Below are 20,088 nucleotides of genomic sequence, written 5' to 3'. Positions count from 1 at the left end.
TACTACAACTACAAGCAGTAACACTGTATGAAGGAACGACAACTGACGCACTGTACGGGAAGTAAGTGGTGCTGATACACGGTACTGGAGTGACACGGCTGCAATGGACTGGACTTCAAACGTTCGTGGAGCGTAGTCTTGTTATGTTTGTGGAAAGTGGCTGATTGTGGAGAGTGCTTGCGCATTAAGTATTGTAGCACTTGTGGCGGCCTAGCATTATATGTTGGTGAAAGCTATCTCAGACTTTCCATAAATTTATATGTTGAGGATCGACAGACGTGTGTATATATCTTTACAACAAGTGTTAAAATATGTGAACACAGTAGTACAAGGTACAGTATCTGTGTGATGTGATAACTGCCGATTATGAGAATCGATAAGTCGAATTGATACAGAGACAGTGCAGGGTATTTATCTTCATACATGTACATTGTTCATCGGACTATTTACAAATGTTCTCGCTTTCGTTTTCCCACGATTTTCATTATTTTTGTTGTTGTTGTAAATATGGAGTCTTCCAGCAATATTTTATGTGTGTATTGTGACCGTATCGGCACAATTAATATTTATTTCAAGTGATATGCTTGGTAAGGAAGCAGGCTGCAAGCTCTCTTTGTGTGGATGTTGGGAGTATCATCAGGTTGTGCAATAAGACGCCCGCCAGAGAGGCGCCTTCACCCGCCCACTGGGTGGCTTAAAGAATCCCCGAACTAGGCACACGTCATAGAAGAAGCAGGAGAAGAACACTATTTAGCGACTCCATATTGGAAAACAAATGCCAGCATACAGCGATGCCAAAGCGATCGGGCTAAATTTAATGCATTTTCGGCGTAAATAAGGCTTGATTAGCAAAACTGCACCCGTCAGAGCAGTGTGCTGAATTTTGGTGGAATTATAAAGTCAGGAGTTCTGATAGAAAATACTCTCCAAGCGAAAGGCGTTGGTAAACAACTTATATAACTCCGTTAGCGTACGGACGCCTAGTGAAAAACCAGATGCCTTCGGGGATTCCCTACTTCCCCTCCAAGATGATAAATTAATTACTGCAGATCCGCCGAACATATTCAACTCCGCATATCATAGCGTACTTGTGCATAACCAAGTCACACAGTCTAGCGTATTGCTAATTTCGACAGGCTGCTTTATCCAGGAGTAGTCGAAATAAGAGTGGGGATGAGCTCACTAAACCGCCCCTACCACCGGGGCTAGTATAAGTTTTCTACACTTCCAGGGAGCTTCAGCATTCGTTGAGGAGCTTTCGACGGGAAACGACGGTCGGTTCGCTATCGAATTACCGCTCCATTGTATACTGTGTGAACAAAGCGGGTGTGAAATTTTTCAGTTTTTTCGCTTATAATTTGTGATAGGCAACAGACGATTACGGTAATGAGATGTACTTAAGATATCGGTTGCAAAACAGACTAAGACTGCGTGAAATATGAAGTAGGATTTTGTATAACAACTACTGGATAGTACGCAGAATTTCTGTAGGAGAACAAAATAACTGTATAAATCCACGCTGTTTCTGAACAAAGCGCAGGTCAGATTCTTAACTGATTAACATCTAGTGAGGAGTGTTCCTGAACTATTAAACCATACAGAAGATAGGGGTAGAGAGTTCTGCATCATACGGATGCTGGGAATGTCCGGCTTAACAGTGCAATTCGGGTAGACTAGCTGAAAGTAGCCGGTATATTCATCTCCATGTAACTGGCAGTGGGTAGCCAAAGAAGTAATAGGAGTGAATGGTAACACGTGTGCAAGAAATTGATAAATTGTGTAAATTACAATCTAATTTCAGTGATCCGTGTGCTATTAAAATGGATTACGTGAGACAAGATATGGAACTTCTGAACTCCAGGACTCCAGGATCCAACGCCATGGAGTAATCCAACATGGGTAGGCCTCCGGAACCTCCGGACCAGGCCGAAGACAGCAACTGTTGAGTACAAAGTTTTGTTTCTTCTCCAATGCTAGTATTTCCCTTTGTAAATAACAGTCATGAAGTATAGGGTTAAAAATAACATTATAAATAAGCTTAATCCGCCTGAGAATGGTCGGAAATCCTTTTATTCATTTTGGTTTTAATTAATTAGATATGGGAAGGGAGTGATCCTTTGTTTATGTATAGAATTTGGGACCCCTTTTAGTGGCTACATTTGCATGTTATCATATTTTGTTTATTTAGTGCTGAGAAGGAATTGAGGGGGAAAAGGAGTAGAATGCTATGTAGATTAATAATGTAGATCTCATCTGAGCAATTGCCTAAGTTACGCAGGGATTAGCGAGGTGACAGAGTCATCAACAAGTGCCAGTATAAAAAGGAAAGGCTTGGGCTAGAATCAGCACTATGTTCGTAAAGATATAGTTTGTTGCATGATAATATAAGTTGTGGCTGTACTGGAAGATGTTCAAGGATTGGAGTGCCGAGGTTTGAACCCCTGTCCCCCACTACACTAATGAGGCCTGTTAGTGTTTTTGGCAGGATTTAATAATTTTAATTAATTTTGATTATTATTATTATTATTATTATTAATTTTATATTTTGATCGATGATTTCATGCCGATCCGTTTAAATGGCAAGTTAATGTTATGCCAGGTACACAATCTATACCCACACGGGTGAAATTAGGAGACGTTGTTCTTCGAGGAAAGGCGGTTGGAAGTGTGAATGAGGATACGATTGGAATGTAAGGGTTAAATTCCAATGGCTAGTATAATGAGGGAGTTTTTGATATAATCTGGTTGAATAATAAAAATAAATAGATAATTATTGGTCATATGGATCGTAATGAGCTAATTTGAGCAGGTGACCCTGCATTAGCAAAATTGAATGATGTTATTGGCTCCTTGAAGGCCGCCTGGGAATGCGGTGAATTAGTCTCGCCGGGGTGCGAGAGGGGGAATGGACTGGGGTCCTGATTTATGACCAGAGAGAAAAAGAACTCGCCTTGTTAAGAAAACGTCTTTGGTAGAATGTTGCGTTCTACTGTGTGAAAGAAGACACAAAATTTATGTAAATACTACACACTGTCCATTAGCCTTGATCCGTAAAACAATGTAGAGAGTAACTACTGCACGAGACATGATTAGCTTAGTTAGGGTTTTGCATTACAGCTCCCTGGATGGAGACGACCAGAGTCTCAGGTTCAAACCTCGTGTGGGCACAGCAGGGATCAACAGCTCGCTAAGACAGCGGGTTACAACGGGTTAATTACAGCTATTGTCTTTATTGATACATGTGTGTGATATATTTCTTTTCCAGGAAGTGTTTTGTTTACTTATAATCGATGTCGATTTGAATCTAGACTTTGTGAAAGTCCACTGGTAGTGATTGCAAATGATAATTCGTTGTTCAAGTCTGTTTAATTTTATATGGAAGACTTGAGTCCATTGTTTTTTTTTATTTTATTTTTCTTCTCCGTGTTTTAGTGACGGATTTCTGATATGGTCAGAATGTTCGGATTAATTGTGTTTTATATTTACTTTAATGATTTCTTAAGTTAGCCGACCATTCAAAAGAGCGGACAGTTTTCTTTTGTGTAAATAGAGTCAAACGTGTAATACGGGATTCAGTCCCATGGAATACTCGCATTGGGGGGAACATGGCTTGTTTTGTTTTTGTGAATATGGTAGGGTCATTTTATTGTGTATGTCGTACTCAATGGTTTATGGTAACCGGGGGATAGAACGCACAAAACAATCGCGATAATACACAAAACAATTTGTGTAGCATACATCCAAACTAATGTAATAGTTATGTAAGCAATATAGGACACAGGCAATTCAAAGTGATAGTATGTGAAAAAGTGAGATCATATTGATAACCTCTCGGTAATTCTCTGTTTTGGTAGAGAAGGATATGGATATTTACGTCTGTGTCAAAAAGGAAAATTAATTGGATTAGAGAAAGTACCAGTTAACGTTGCCGTCCACATAGATTTTGGTCTGTGGAATGTGGAGGTAACATCTGATGTCAATGGCAGCCCGGATTTTTCCGCTGCTAAAATAAGTGATTGCTTATATCAATTGTGTAAGAAGTATCAAGAGTGTATGTAAATTTTGTATATTTCACCGAGTGAATAGTAAATTGTTCTAAACGATTTCATGCCTATCTATACCGAAAAACATGCATCCAGAATCCTCTTCCGTTCATTGTAGGCCTTTAAGATAGTTTATGTTTGATAGCCTCTATATGCCGCGAACGTTCTTCGGCCCTGAGGAGTCCGTGTTCAGACCTCAGGAACGGGAGAGTAGCTTTGATCTAGCTGAGTCGAATGGTCGATAACTTTTCATGTGAGTGGATTAAGTATACAATCCCAATGAGGAGAAATCGGCACAGACCAAAAAGATCCCTTGACTATCGACTTCCGTGGAGCATGGTCCCATGTGTTCGTGACCCGAATGGGTTGGTTTGTTGTCACATGGTCCCATGAGTCATGGGGGACGGTGGGAAAGGTTCCAGTATTATATGTATAATGTTGTATGTTGATGAGGTGCTCATGCACGGAATTTGTTAAGAATATAGTTAGCTATTTAGAATCAGTGTTATTGATGAACCTAGGTGCAGTTCCTACCTAATTAGTCGTTTTCAGGAGGTTAGGTAAGGCCTGCAGCAGATGTACCAGTACGCAGCATTATGTACACGCTCTGGGATATAAAGTTTATCATGCTCTTATCTAAATTCGAGGGATCCATTCTGGTGAACTCTGGCGCCCATACTACGGACATTTCGGTTAATTATGCTTATTAATTTTATTAAGTTTTGAGTAATTTTATTTATATATTTTTATTCATGATTTTATTTATTATAATCATCAAAAAGTTACAACGTGAGTGCTCTCTCTCTCTCCACTCCGATTTGGTGCCAAGAAGTTCCTCAGTGGCAAGAGTTTTGATGATAATTATGATCTCAAAGAAGTCTATCACAGGCAGCATTGTTCTGGTGCCCTGTTATGGTAAGTGCCTCACAATGGTAGTGACTATGTGGAGAAGTAGTTTAAGGTGTGTAGATGTTTTCAAAATAAAGTTTTATTTCTTTGAAAAATTGTGTTAATTAAAAAATGTGCCTTGTACATATAAATAAATACCTTCATTTTTGTAATAGACTGTTATGCCTTTCAGCATTCAGTCCACAAGTCTCTGTGAATTTACTGAACACTTTCACAATCCTCTATTTGTAACTAGCTCTGTGGCCTCATTTAGTTCCATACTTTTTTATCTTTAAATCATTAGAAACCAAGTCTAACCATCAACGTCTTGGTCTTCCTGTACTCCATGACCAAGTCCATTATTCTCCTAGGTAACATATCCTCCCACCTCCCATTTGCCTCACATGATGCCACCACTGAAGCGTACTGCTTCATCCATAGTTTTTTCTTTTTCTTTTTCAATTTGCTTAACGTTGCTGAAACTGGTAGGTCTTATGGCAATGAAGGGATAGGAATAGGAAGGAAGCGACCGTGGCCTTAATTAAGGTCAGACCCAGCATTTGCCTGGTGTGAAAATGGGAAACCATGGAAAACCATCTTCACGGCTGCTGACAGTGGGACCGAGTTCATTCCTAAAAGTCTTTATTGCCTCATTCCAAGTAGGCCTACCCTTCTGTCATTGTTCCCACCTGTTTGTATTAGCGATCATTCTGACTTCTTCGATGTGGGTTACTTCTAACTTATGAATAAGATATCCTGAGTTCACCCAGCTGTCACTCCCATACAGTAAAGTTGGTCTAAGAAGAGATTGGTGTTAAGACTGATGCACCCGGGAGCAGACTTATTTTTAACAGAATACTGTTGATTGCAATCGCGAGTTCACTGCATTTACTTTGCAGTTTTACTTATTATATGACCATCCTGAGAGAATACAAATCCTAAATACTAGGAATCTACCTGTTCCAGTTTTGTATTACCAGCCAGACATTCAATTCTCTTAGGTTTCTTCCCTACTGACATCACTTTAGTCTTGGAAATACTGCACCTATTTTCAAGTTCCACTTTCAGCACAGTCTGCCATTAAGACAAAGTCATTGGCATAGGCCAAATTGCTTTCTAAATTTCCTCCTAACTGAATCCCTCTCTGACACCTTATAGCTCTCACTAGATGATCCATGCAAACTATAAACAAAGGTGAAAGACTACAACCTTGCCTAAACCCTGCGAGTACCTTGAAAAAGAACTCCTTCTACCATGAGTTCTCACTGTAGTCCAATTGTTAACATAAATGTCTTATTGTACAGATTATGATAATTATCCCCCTTACTTAATATTACATCCAGTAAAGATGACATTTCAGATAGACATGTTTCGACCCAACATAGGGTCATCCTCAGACATTAGGCACACAATATGAAGTGCCTGTTAAAAAGTTTTTCCTTAAAAAAACATGATTAAAATATATTTGGTGAAGGTCGTTAAAACAGTTTATGAGCCGGAGGTCTTTTTGTTGTAATATTTTCATTGTCCCCTGATGTACTTCAATCAAATGTACCTGTACACTGTTGACTTAATTATTATTATTATTATTATTATTATTATGTTCAGTCACAGGCGACATTATGTAAGTTGTTACTGAAGCTGAACCGTCTGTTTTCTAGTGTTACATGACCCGCTTGTACTTGTCGGCTTTTCTGACTGTCGAGTCCAGTTCTCGAACGTCAATACGGATCTAACATGAGATTTACAGTCTGTAATATAAATGTCTTTCGTTGTGTTTAATGATCTACCCTTACTACCATAATCCCACAGTACAGCTAACCTCGTTATCCTTGGTACTCTGTCATTTGCCTTCTCTAGATCTACAAAACTCAAACATAACTGTCAATTCCTCTCATACCATTTTTCAATTACCTGGCGCATACTTTAAATCTGACCCTGACAGTCCATCCGTTGATTTTCATACAACTTACTTTCAACCGTTGATCACACCCTCCCTTTCAAAATGTCAGTGAGCACCTTGGCTGGTATACTGAACAATGAAATAGTGTACTTCAACAGCTGTTACAATCCTTCCTATTTCCTTGCTTGTAGATACTGCTTTCATCCAATCAGAAGGTACCTTGCTAACATTCTAAATTAATCTTGTTTGTCTTACTTTGTGAAGCCATTTCAACCCTGCCTTTTCACTATTTCACTATGTCAGGTCTAATTTCATCTATTCCTACTGCTTTATGACAATGGAGTTTTATTTATCATCTTTTCCATTTCAAACACAATTTCACAATCATTGTTTTCCTAGTCCCTATGAGCTCGGTTGTTAGCGACATCAATTGAAAAATTTCCTTTTACGCTGAGAAAATTTTCAAAATATTCCTTCCACCTGTCCAGTGATTCCCTGGGATCTATTATGAATTCACCTAATTTAACCAAAACACAATTAATTTCCCTTTTTCCTCCCTTTCTATGATTCTTTATTAATGTCCAGAAAATTTTCTCTTCTTCATGACCAACACTTTCCAGGTTCCCATGACTTCTTCTTGAATTCAACAATTATTTATTTTGCTCTATTTCTTTAATCTACATACAATTCCCTGTTCACAACAGTCCTTGTTTGGAGCCATTTCTTTCTTTAATGAACTTACAATTTCCTGTCTGCATCAGTCTTTGTTTGGAGCCATTTCTGATGTGCCATCTTCCTACGTTCATCATTCCACCAAGAGTTTGCTTTTTCCCATTTTTGACACAGTCATTCCTAGGTATGTTTCTATTGCAGCATCCCTGTATGCTACCCATTCTCTTTCTATATCCTGAACTTGCTTACTGTGTATTCTTTGGAACTTTTCCCTAATCATATCCATGTACTTCCGTCTAATATTCCCACCCTGGAGATACTCTACCCTTGTTTGTCTGCAGACAGCTTTCTTTATCCTACGCCTTCTGATAGCTCACTACAGATTAGATAGTTGTCTAAATCAAAAAAAATAAAAATCCCTGGAATACATGCACATTCCAAACAGATTTCCTAAATTCAAAGTCTGTTATGATATAGTCTACTAACATGTTCAGTGTGCTAGGTTATAATAATGTGTATAGCATGCACCTAGCATGTCGTGGGATGGGTGCTAGAAAATGTGAATCACAAGTTTCCTGCATGGTAAGAAATACTCTCCTTGTCATCCCACACATCACACAAGTCCAATCTACTAGAAGGTTCATCCATAACCAGATTTGCGCATGCATATTCTGTTTCCCGTTTATTTCCTCTCCACAGTTTTTGCAATTCTTTTTGGGATCTCTGAGCAGCAAGACAGCTTCAATAAAAGGTAAGACACTGCATTTTCTGTTTATTATTACTTCAAGAGAATTACAAGGGATTCCGCTTTTGAAATAAATACATTACACTACTGCAATAAGTTCAGTGAAAGGACTGGACTTGTAATTGTCGTTTATTCATGTATCATATTTATGAGTAACACGGAAGAACTTGTAGTAATCATTTCTGACTGTGTCATGATGCTTAAGTTATCATTTTATTTATATTTTGTTCAATTCCTTCAACATCACCACGCCCATCCAATAAAAGTTGTGCTATGACAGAAGAAATACCGCCTCGGCAGTTTTGCGATGATAAAGACATTGTGACGTTACTTGATGATCTTGGAGATGAATCGAATGATGAGATAGAGTTCTCCGAGTCAAAAATATAGTTGGAAAGTTCATATGAGGATGAAACAATTGGGAATCTTGAAGGTAGTGCTGACGTTCCTACACATGAAGAAAAGCAACTCTCTGTTCCAGGCAAAGAATCTTCGCAATTGTGACCGGTATAGGCAGCTGCTACAGCAAGTAAAATGCTTCCTACTCAATCCTCTGCAGTACCATAAATTCAGTTTTCGGGCAACAGAGAACTCTGTGATCCCACTACAGTCAACTCCCTATAACTATTTAAAAGCTCACAGGTTCAATCCCAGCAGAGGTAGCAGGATTTTTGATTGGCGGGGAGGGGTCCATTTAGCACTCTACGTCATAAGATGGTGGCATGTAAAAGAACTCTGGTGACATTTTATGTTTATCTGACAAAATTAATTAAGACTTGGCAATGACTCCTCAACAGAGATCCGTTTTTATGCCATCGGGTCGAATAAAATGGAAAACTGAGACGGCCATGCAGACAGCCTAGACAGTATCAAACCAAAATGCATGCACATGGTAGGTGAGGCCATATTATTATTATTATTATTATTATTATTATTATTATTATTATTATTATTATGTGGATATGGTGGAAAATTATCAGAACAAGGTGGATGGAAAGAAAACCCAACCTGGAAGTCTTAAGGGAAGTTAAAGAAGTGAGAAGATTATTAAAGGAAATGGAAAACAGAAAATTAAAATTTATTGGACATGTCATCAGACAAGACTTTCATCGCTAACATTCTTGAAGGGAAAGTGCTGGGAAAGAAAGGAAGAGGAAGACCTAGGATGAAGTATTTGGACAACATCAAGAAGAGGTTAGGTTGTGACAATTATACAAAATCAACTAAGAGCCACTGAAAGAGAGTGGTTGCATCGACAAGGCATTAGCCCTTAGAATATTGATTGATTATCATCATCATCATCGGCAGATAGAAAAAAAGAAAAACACAATCATACTACTTACACGAGTCTCTCCTAATTCATCGTTTACAACTGTGAAATCGAGCCCCAGTTCCGCTACATCTCCTTCATAACTCTTGAGGTAAAGAAGATTGCGATACATGACAGGATCCAGTGAATCCAAATGATGAACATCAACATCCGAGTGATGGTGGACTAATTTTGAAAGAAAAAATTCTGCAAATCTCAGCTCCACAAGCAAGTTTTCATAAAGTGCCTGTAAAAGAAGGTTCTTCATTAGCAAAGAGAAGGTTGAATGAACTAGAATACAATAGTCCAGCTGCCTATAATACCATGAAGGAGAAATTTTAACATTTGTACTTGACTGATAGCTCGAATATCAACATTGAGTAATTTAGTGACCAGTGTATCAATACACTACACCTAATTACATATTTGTAGTAATCAGGTAAAAAAGAAAAGAATAAAATCCCCCTACTTACCGACTACTCACTGAAGCACACTATAACAACTACGTTCTCAATCAATCAACACTGATGTGCCCTTAGTGTTGTTGTCCAGGTGGCAGATTCCCTTATCAGCTGTTTATCTGATCTTTTATTAAACGACATCATAGAAGTTGTTTTTTTTACGTCCCACTGACTACTTTTATGGTTTACAGGGAACATAGAAGTGGGAAATTTATCACATTTTCATTGGTAAATCATTCCAAGCCCTAACTCCTCTTCCTATAAACGAATATTCGCCTCAATTTGTCTTCATGAATTCCAAAAAAACTCATCCCATGGACTGTGTGGAATGCAGGTAAGACGAGCTAGTGCTGTTGTATATTACATCCGCATATTTGGAGACTGAAGTCATGACAGGATTGTCCATGAACTGAGGGCTCAATAGTCTCTGCATGCATGCCAACCACTATCTTTCTTTGGTACCAGCAGATAGATGAAGCCCATGATACTTCCGAGCGCTGCACTGTGCCTTCCATGAGCATCGCTTCGAATTCCTTCTTGGCAATCCGGAAACAGTCCGGAGTGAGGCGATGAGCAAGGCTGGAGACCAATACTCCTGGTGTAATTTGGATGAAAAGTATTGTGGAATGCTCTATTTCTTTTTGGAGTTCCAGATGGGCGCGTAAGATCAGCGGAAGGTAGTGACAGCTTTGAATCATTTCATGCTAAGCTATTCCAAAGCTTCCAGGCTGCACAGGCACAATTAATCCGGTGATGTCATCGATTATATGTTTATTACAATAGTCTGCGAGCAGGTGGTAGTAGGCAAGAAAATCTGGTCCTATGGTCGGAACTGCAATGTTGGCTACAAGGAACCTCAAGGAGAAATATTGTTGAAGACCGAAGTTCAGCTTTAAAGACCAAGTTCTGTACGTGTGAACAGTGGAATTATTTGCACTCGGTATAAAGATGAAGCTTCAGGAAATTTTATGGGAAAGAGCATAAATAGGAGCTGGTGTCGATAAGGAATTTATGCTTACTGTTCCTACCAATACACCAATAATAAAGAAGCAGCTACCACATGTTGGGCAACCATTTTCCATCGTCACTGGTTGTCGAAGTTTGACTGGTAGTTGCATGGTGTTTTGCATTTCCGACCTTGGTCGTGGAACCGATGGTGGTACCAGCAGACACCTGCAGTGGCACTTCTCTGTGACGACTCACGGCTATTGTGGGGGTGACTCAAATGGCTCCAAGAGCGAGAAAGAGTGTGGCTCAAAAGGCCCCAAGAACGAGGACATGCGTGAATAGATGTTTACAGTTCTGCCAACTATTACTAGAGTTCATCTATGCGCGGTGAGAGTTGGTTTCCTTCACTTCACTATTTGGCGGTGTGTTGACAGCATAAACACTGGTGTGGAGAGGCAGTGGAGAAACTTCCAATAATGTATCAGCTAACATGGCAACTTTATCTAGCAGAATATCAGCTTCGGTTTGCAATATAGCCTGTACCTGTGAAAGAAGGCGCTGAATCCTTAACTTCCTTAGTCCTAACTGTTTCCATGAAAAGGTAGGCGTAGGAGATGTAATAATGACAAGTAAGCGAAAATACATGACATCTTCATCATTTCCAGCTCCAGTTTCCCAGGTGTGGTGTACAAGCGCTCGCCTCTTCTTCCTGTCAAAGTACAGTTTATGTTTCTGTATGTCCTCCCACTTGGCATTCCTCTTCCTGAATTCCGATTTCACAGTGTCCATCCATCTATTCCTTGGTCTCCCAACTGGCCTGTCCCCTTTCACTTCTCTGTCCAAGTTATTTGTTAACATACACTGCCTGACAATTTTTTTTTTTTTTTTAAAGCACCCAGAAGGTGAAGAGTGAACAAAATAAAACTTCATGTGTTGAGAGGGTATGTGATGTTATTTGAGTGATTACAAAATTGAGTCAAACTCAGTTAAATGTAACTTAAATGCTTTTTCAGTCTGTCAAATACACAAGTTCAACATAAATATTACACTATAACATACCTGTAAAAAAAACACACTATTAACAATGAGTATGGTATTAAAATTAGCCTTTTGAAGACTAAACTGATGTCAGCAGGTAAGAAATTCAACAGAATTGAATGTCAGATTGGTGATACAAAGCTGGAACAGGTAGATCATTTTAAGTATTTAGGTTGTGTGTTCTCCCAGGATGGTAATATAGTGATTGAGATTGAATCAAGGTGTAGTAAAGCTAATGCAGTGAGCTCGCAGTTGCGATCAACAGTGTTCTGTAAGAAGGAAATCAGCTCCTGGACAAAACTATCTTTACATTGATCTGCTTTCAGACCAACTTTGTATTACGGGAGAGAAAACTGGGTGGGCTCAGGATATCTTATTCATAAGGTAGAAGTAATAGACATGAAAGTAGCGAGAATGATTGCTGGTACAAACAGGTGGAAACAATGGCAGTAGGGTACTCTGAATGAGGAGATAAAGGCTAAGTTAGGAGTGAACTCGATGGATGAAGCTGTACGCATAAACCGGCTTCGGTGGTGGAGTCTTGTGAGGCAAATGGAGGAGGATAGGTTACCTAGGAGAATACTGGACTCTGCTATGGAGGGTAAGAGAAGTAGAAGGAGACCAAGACGACGATCGTTAGACTCAAGTGTCTAATGATTTAAAGATAAGAGGTATAGAATCAAATGAGGTCATAGCACTAGTTGTAAATAGAGGATTGTGGCGACGTTTAGTAAATTCACACAGGCGTGCAGACTGAATGCTGAAAGGCATAACGATCTATAATGATTATGTATGTATGTATGTATGTATGTATATATGTATGTATATTAAACAAGGAATAAAAAACACTATTAAACAAAGAATGACATGTTTTGCTCTTAAAAGGATATCAAATTGTACCAAAATGCACTCAATATTTGGAAATATTTATTTCTGTCCAAACATCTAGGAATATGAAATTTGGGATTTAATCAAGTCCTGCTTTTGTCTCCACTCCACTCCACCCCTGTTTTGATCTGGAAGGTTCTTGAGATTTCGCCTGTGAATTTAAACCTATGTGCTACCAGATCTTTCTTGTACATCTTTCAATTTCCACACTTTTATTTTACTATCTCTTATCTCCTTTAATTTTTTCCATTTTTTCCACTCTCATTTTTGCTATCACAACTCTGCGATCTCCACTGAATGCCTGCCCCCCCCCCCCCCTCCCCTCTCCCCAGTAAAGCTGTTACATCTATCAACTGTCTGGCTCTATGACTAAATGGTTAGAATGCTGGCCTTCGGCCACAGGGGTCCTGGGTTTGCTTCCCGGCAGGGTTGGGAATTTTAGCCATAATTGGTTAATTCCGCCGACACTGGGGCTGGATGTATGTGCCGTCTTCATCATCATTTCCTCCTTATCACGACACGCAGGTTGCCTACGGGTGTCTAATCAAAACACCTGTATCTGGCGAGCCAAACTTGTCCTCGGACACTCCCAGCACTAAAAGCCATATGCCATTTCATGTATCTATCAACTGCCTATGATTTGTTCTTTCCACCAGAACAGAAACAATTACTGATTTTATTCTTCTGTCACCCCAGCCATACCTTGTTATTTTCCTGTTCTTTATCTTCCAAAACCATGTGTTGCCAACATCATCATTCCATTCATCTCTCCTTCAGTCGTTTTCCCATATCCATGTGGTCTTATTACTTCTTCCTTTCCTTGTCTTTCATTTCCCACCTGTGCATTTAAGTCTCCTGTCTGAATCCATGGCTAAATGGTTAGCGTGCTGGCCGTTGGCCACAGGAGCCCCGGGTTCGATTCCCGGCAGGGTCGGGAGTTTTAACAGTAATTGGTTAATTCCCCTGACACAAGGACTGGGTGTATGTGTAGTCTTCATCACCATTTCATCCTCATCACGATGCACAGGTCGCCTATGGGTGTCAAATCAAAAGACCTGCACTTGCCGAGCAGGAGTCTTTGGACACATCCCGGCACTAAAAGCCGTACGCCATTCCATTTAAGTCTCCTATTATAATCACTTCAACATCACCTGTCTATTAAGTCGAAAGAAGATATACCGTATTTCACGGCATAATCGTCGCACTTTTTATACCGAAATTTTCTAAAAAAATTGTAGGGTGCGACCATTATACGATGAATATTTAATACCAGTATTTGTATTACTCAAAAAATGTATTTATAACTAAATTGTATTTGATACAAATTTAAGATGCACGTAATACTCGCGTTTATACATCAAAATAATTAAAATAGTCTAAAACAAAATTCATAATTTTTCGCAACAAATCGGCGAACGTTTTTCCAACCTGAAAATAAAAACGAACGTATTAAGTTAATTTGTCATTAATTTGAGTATTAAAGTTAAAATATTACACTTGCAAAAAATTATCGCATTGTTGTGAAATGCGGACTTACCGGTACGCAATTTATTCCAAATCTTCGGTGTCGCTATCGCAGGTTTCGCTATCTGATGCGCCATCCACGCCTCTGTTAATACCAGTATCAGATTCTTCGTCTCCCTGCCACACTGCGTCATCTTCGGAACCGTCTAGTGCATTCGAAATCCCAGTCCTTTTGAAGCTCTTGGAGACTAGTTCAGGTGGTATAAGATCCCAACTCTTCTTCAGCCACGAGCATAAGTCCAAGGGTGGACGCCTGATATTTCCGGCGGGCGTCAATTGCTGATCGCCGCTCATCATCCACTCGTTGTAAAATCGACGTAAGTGGTCTTTAAAGGGTTTATTAACACATACGTCTAGTGGCTGCAAAGCAGATGTTAGGCCACCAGGAATGACTATCTGTCGTGTCTTATTTGTAGTGAGAATTTGCTTCACTCCATTCACGAGGTGACCTCGGAAACTATCTAAAACAAGCAGAGCTGGATGTTTTAGTAGTGCACCAGGTCTTCTATTCCACACAGTTTTAACCCAGTCCAGCATGAGTTCTACGTCCATCCAACCCTTTGGTTGCACTCGTACATGAATTCCACGGGGAAACTGTATATTCTTAGGCATCGTTTTCCTCTTGAAAATGATGTAAGGCGGCAACTTTCTCCCGTCAGCTGTAATGGCTAGCATTGCCGTGCATCGCAACTTCTCACTACCGCTGGTTTTCATTAATACACTCCGTGATCCTTTTAGCGCAATAGTGCTGTTGCGAGGCATATCAAAAAAAGATTGGAGTCTGATCGGCATTACCGATTTGAGAAAGCAAGTACGAAGTTTCCTTGCGCAAACGTATGACAAATCGGTGAAAATTTACAATCTTGTCCGTGTAATCAGCAGGCAACTTTTGGCTTAGTGTTGTTCTCCTTCGCACTGACAGATTGTGTCGTCGCATGAACCCCTTAATCCACCCACGAGTCGCCTTAAACTGAGTTACCGGTATGTTGTGTTTGCGTGCTACCTCCTGTCCCTTAATTTGTAACATTTCATATGATACACTGCAGCCACTGTTACGTATTTCACTGACGTACCTAAACACTTCTTCGTCAATTATAGGAAACTTCCCTGTTTTAGGACCTCTAAACGCGCGTCTAGAAGGGTTTGTGCTTTTTAGCTTGTTTTTTACTTTCCGCCAGTCACGTACCAACTTTTCACTCACAGAAAATTTTCTTTCTGCAGCTCTGTTCCCGTGCTGTTCAGCGAAGGCAATTATGCTTAGCTTGAAGCCCGCAGAATAGTTTCTATATTTACCCATAATCGCTTATAAATGCTTCACACGTTAATGTTTTGCGATATAAATGACTTTCCATAATTGTTCACTATTAAAACAAATTATTTCTGCAAACACCCAAAACACAAATTAAAAACTTAAATTCTCATGCACACATGTCTACAGTAATCACGTAAATCTGAAACAAATAAATGCATCTGTGATCTGTCCATTCCAGAGCAGCCAATACTGTTAGGCAGCAAGGAAGCATGCAACAATTTATCAGTTTAGCTCGTTGGTTGCGACGCACTACTGCGCTTGCGCAAAGCTCGCAAACCGGAGCTCTAGCTAGCGCGGTGTAGATCTACTGTATAGTTGACTGTATTCCGAGACGTCAGTAACAAACATTCATTTTTTTCAATTTCTTTTAAACATACGGTAATTAGGTTAATATTTCTTCCCAGTTATTGATGATTTTACATTACATTACTGACGAGTTTATAAAATAAAACTTTAATAGCATTGGATAATAATTATCTTGACTGCTTGGATAAAAGTTTTCATCCCATGCCCGGACACTTATGACGTAGTAGTAAGATAAGAGTCTAGCGATGACAACTGAGACATCGTAAATAATTCGGCTGAATAATTCCGTGGAAATCTGTGTTATCGTCTTGGATTTCACTTCGTGCGCAATAACACAGGAGCCGGCCCCATGGTGTAGGGGTAGCGTGCTTGCCTCTTACACGGAGGCCTCGGGTTCAATTCACGGCCGGGTCAGGGAATTTTACCTGTATCTGAGGGCTGGTTCGAGGTCCATTCAACCTACCTAGCCGGTATTTCCTGGCGACGTTGCCGATAAGTGATCACTTACAGCCTTACGTATTTCAAATGGGAACTCATAATATGTAGGTGGTGAATAAATAGTACACTGTCTCGCGACCACGTTGTCAAACTGCCGATAGTCTACCGGTAAGCCATGCGTCGTACATATACCGGTATTATTTATTTATGCGTTGTGCAACATGTCGCAAACGTGACTGTGTTGCCAAATTGCCCATAAACCATACACGTATTTAAATTGCGCATTCATGTGCAACTTACGTTGCAGTTCCATTTACCTTTTAACCAGATTAGTGAACAAAATTTGGACGTGCGACGATTATGTAATTAAAGGTTTAAAGTCCGATTTTTGTATTGAAAATAAAGGATGCGACGATTACGCAGTGGCGACGATTATGCCGTGAAATACGGTATGATGGTTCAACCTTTCAATGCTATTAAAATAAGAAATGTAAGTTTTACATTCCTACTTAATTATAATTGGTACTGGTTTCGACCACTATTCCTGGTCATCATCAGCCGATCTCAAATAAGTATAAAAGACAATGCACGGGTAAATAAAATGTGAAGTTTAAATAATTTCGTCAATTGCTGTTTGTGAAGCACTAAAACACTTTAGAGAGCACTGTGTGTTGAAATTTCAGCCAATCACAAGTAAGTATAAAAGATAATGAACAGGTACACAAAATTTGAAGTTTAAATAATTCTGTCAGATGCTGTTTATGAAGCACTATAACACTTTAGGGAGCACTGTGTGTTGAAATTTCAATGTTATGAAGAAGTCTAGAATCAAATATGTATTTTTCAGTTGCAGTTCATGAGGCACTGTATAATTTTAGGGATCAGCACTGCGTGTCGAATTCCTGAACATCCTCCCCTTTAGTCCCTGTTCTGTGGTTCATACACTTGTATGAAGCCCTTCACTTTGTTCCTTATTCTCAGTCTAATTTTCATTATCCTGTCGCCGATGTATTCTACCATATCCACATACTCCTCCAGCTGCTTTGAAATTATCACGACCACTCCATTTTTCACCTCTCGGCCACCACTCCAGTATAGTGTATATCCTTTCATCATTCTCTTCTTTCCTATCCCCTTCCATTTAACTTTTCTCAAGCCCATTATTTCTATACCCTCTTTTCCATACAATCTACCACTTCTTCTGCCGTTCTTGTCAGGGTCATAAGGGTGATTATGCCCACCTTCTTGATGTTTGTTCCTGGTCACCCATTTTTCACAGTTCCCTCCAATACCCAAAGAACTGTGCATCAATTGCAGTGTTTGCCCTAAACTTTTCCAAGACAAGTTTAGAAGTACCAGAGGCATTTTATACCTACTGCCAGGTGTAACTATAGGCCACTTCTCAGGAGTACAAGTACCTTTTGCAACTGCTTCACTGAAATAGAAACGTTGCTGACAGGAGGATTTTCTGCTGTTTTATATGCCATTGGAATTGACGATTAGGATTATAAACTGCACTAATATGATACAGATTTGAATTTCTCCATTTTCTTGTACGTGTATTTTTATTAAGCACGCAAGTACCTTTACTACAACAATCTGACCTCCACAGCCTAGATGCTGAAATGAAAATCTATTCTTCACAGTTACCGCTAACAATACTATCGTAAGCATGATTCAACATTAGAGAAACAAAAAGACAACACATGAACAGGGTTTTCCACATAAAACCTGACCGCACACATGTGGCTGGCTGTCTGTCTGACTCACTTCCTGTCCTTCACTTCCCACGCTGCAGTCAGTCAGCAGTCCATGATAGTTTGCGAAGATGGAAGGACAGTTACCTTTCGAGCACTGTATTTTTTAATGTAAACTTTCTTATAAATATGAATCGGGTCATTGCGTTCATTCAGAGTTTATCAGGAGGTTCCCAGGGCAATTTACTCATCAGAACTTGCAAATAAAATTGAGACTACTGTTTCAGTGCTAAACCAGAAACACATGTGAAGACCTACAGTATTAACAGAAGGAAAATTACGATGAAACTGGAGCAAGACATCAACATTCAGCACGAAAGTCACTAGGGTACTGAAATTAGCACAGCAAGTTGAGGTTTCAGTGACTTTTGCACATACAGCAACAAAATTATTAACTCAAAACTTACAAATGCACATGTGCGCATAATTTAAAATCAGGTGATCCTGCAGCACGTGCAATAAGAAACATCACACTGGCGAAACTAAACCATGTTAATTGAAATGTTTTGCTGGGTTCAATGGCTGTTTAGCAGCAGAGGACGACATTTCCAGCATTTGCTATGAGGTATGAGTTTAGTTTATTTTCTCATACTGTATACGCAGAAGAAGCGAAGACCGGCTGTGAGACACGGGTGTAAGGAAAGCCAGCTGCCAGCGAGCATTGACTCAGCTGTGTCTCAGTGGTTAGGTTTTATATGGAAAACGGTGTAGTATCACCCACCTGTTATTAAATCTACCTAGGTACAACGTTGCCTCTTAACTTACATTTGCTCATTAAGTTTTATTTAAGTCTTATACCATGAAAATAATGAAGTGACTAGAAACTGCTAAATTTTACTACTGTACCTGATCGTATGATTAGTGACCAACCATAGGCAGCCAATGAAACAAAATACAGTGTAGAAAGGCTTTGATACCATGGATTTCCAGTGAAAAAAAAACCCAGCAACTATGAAAGTACATATAACTTTAAATTACACTTACTTTGCCAAGAATTCTCCCGATAAAAAAATAGTGACGAGGGAAATCTTCTACCAATAAGTGAACGTTCGGATTGGGGTATAATAAATTGTCCTTGGTGATGCGGAAAAATCCTCTGTTTGGATCAAAGGCTGTCTTGAGCAATTCAGAAAGAAATTCACGGAAGACTCCTCCTCCATCTACTCCAGCTTCATCAACACCCGCGACATTTACAAGTTGAACTCTCATTTTTAACCGAAGCTCTGGTTCTGTAAAAAAAAAGAAAGAAATTATCAAATAAATACAAAGCTCGGAACTAAATGGTACTGTGTATGAAATAATCAGGTTGAGAACAGCAAGTTGTTTCATAAGATGGCACTATCTCTAAATTTGGTATAAATGTTAAGTATTGCTTTGAAAGAGGAGATTCAGTTCTTATAAAATACTTAGTGTGTTGATCATAAAAGTTCTTTATAAAGTTAGGACATGTTTCGGCCTATAATATTTGGTGATCTTCAGCTGTATTCAAAATTGATCTGAAAACTTTAAATGCCATTACAAAGATACATATTAAAAAAAACATATTAAAACTACACATTGATTATATAATGAAATGACTGTCCACTTTTTTTTTTTTTTTTACGGACATTGCTTTACCGATTTGTGAGACAGCGAATGTTCTAGTAAAATCCTCCTTGCAAATCAAATGACATAATGTAAAGATGTCACTCTAATAAAGTTCTGGCATGTTGTTATGATGAATGCTGGTTGTGATATTACTGGAAGCATATACCTTAAGAATCTTGACAAGTCTTCTGTGGCATTGTATTAGATTATGTTGTCAATTCAGTACTTGATGGCATATTGATAAACTGGGTAATATAGAGAACTGTGGC

At 39.2% G+C, this 20,088-nt stretch overlaps 1 protein-coding gene across 1 annotated transcript in view; it reads right to left on the bottom strand.

The window, feature by feature from the left end:
* LOC136877617 (ubiquitin-protein ligase E3C) overlaps positions 1–20,088 on the bottom strand; it is a 135,679-nt gene that overhangs the window by 19,957 nt on the left and 95,634 nt on the right. The window contains exons 12-13 of the mRNA XM_067151792.2: positions 19,217–19,461; positions 9,595–9,807 (exon numbers count right to left, since the gene is read on the bottom strand). Coding sequence (XP_067007893.2) covers positions 9,595–9,807; positions 19,217–19,461 — 458 coding nt within the window. The remainder of the gene's footprint in view (positions 1–9,594; positions 9,808–19,216; positions 19,462–20,088) is intronic.

The sequence above is a fragment of the Anabrus simplex genome, chromosome 7 (assembly GCF_040414725.1).
Source record: "Anabrus simplex isolate iqAnaSimp1 chromosome 7, ASM4041472v1, whole genome shotgun sequence".
Taxonomy (NCBI): domain Eukaryota; kingdom Metazoa; phylum Arthropoda; class Insecta; order Orthoptera; family Tettigoniidae; genus Anabrus; species Anabrus simplex.
Note: the sequence above shows the minus strand (reverse complement) of the source record. Positions and strands in the feature narration are given on the sequence as shown.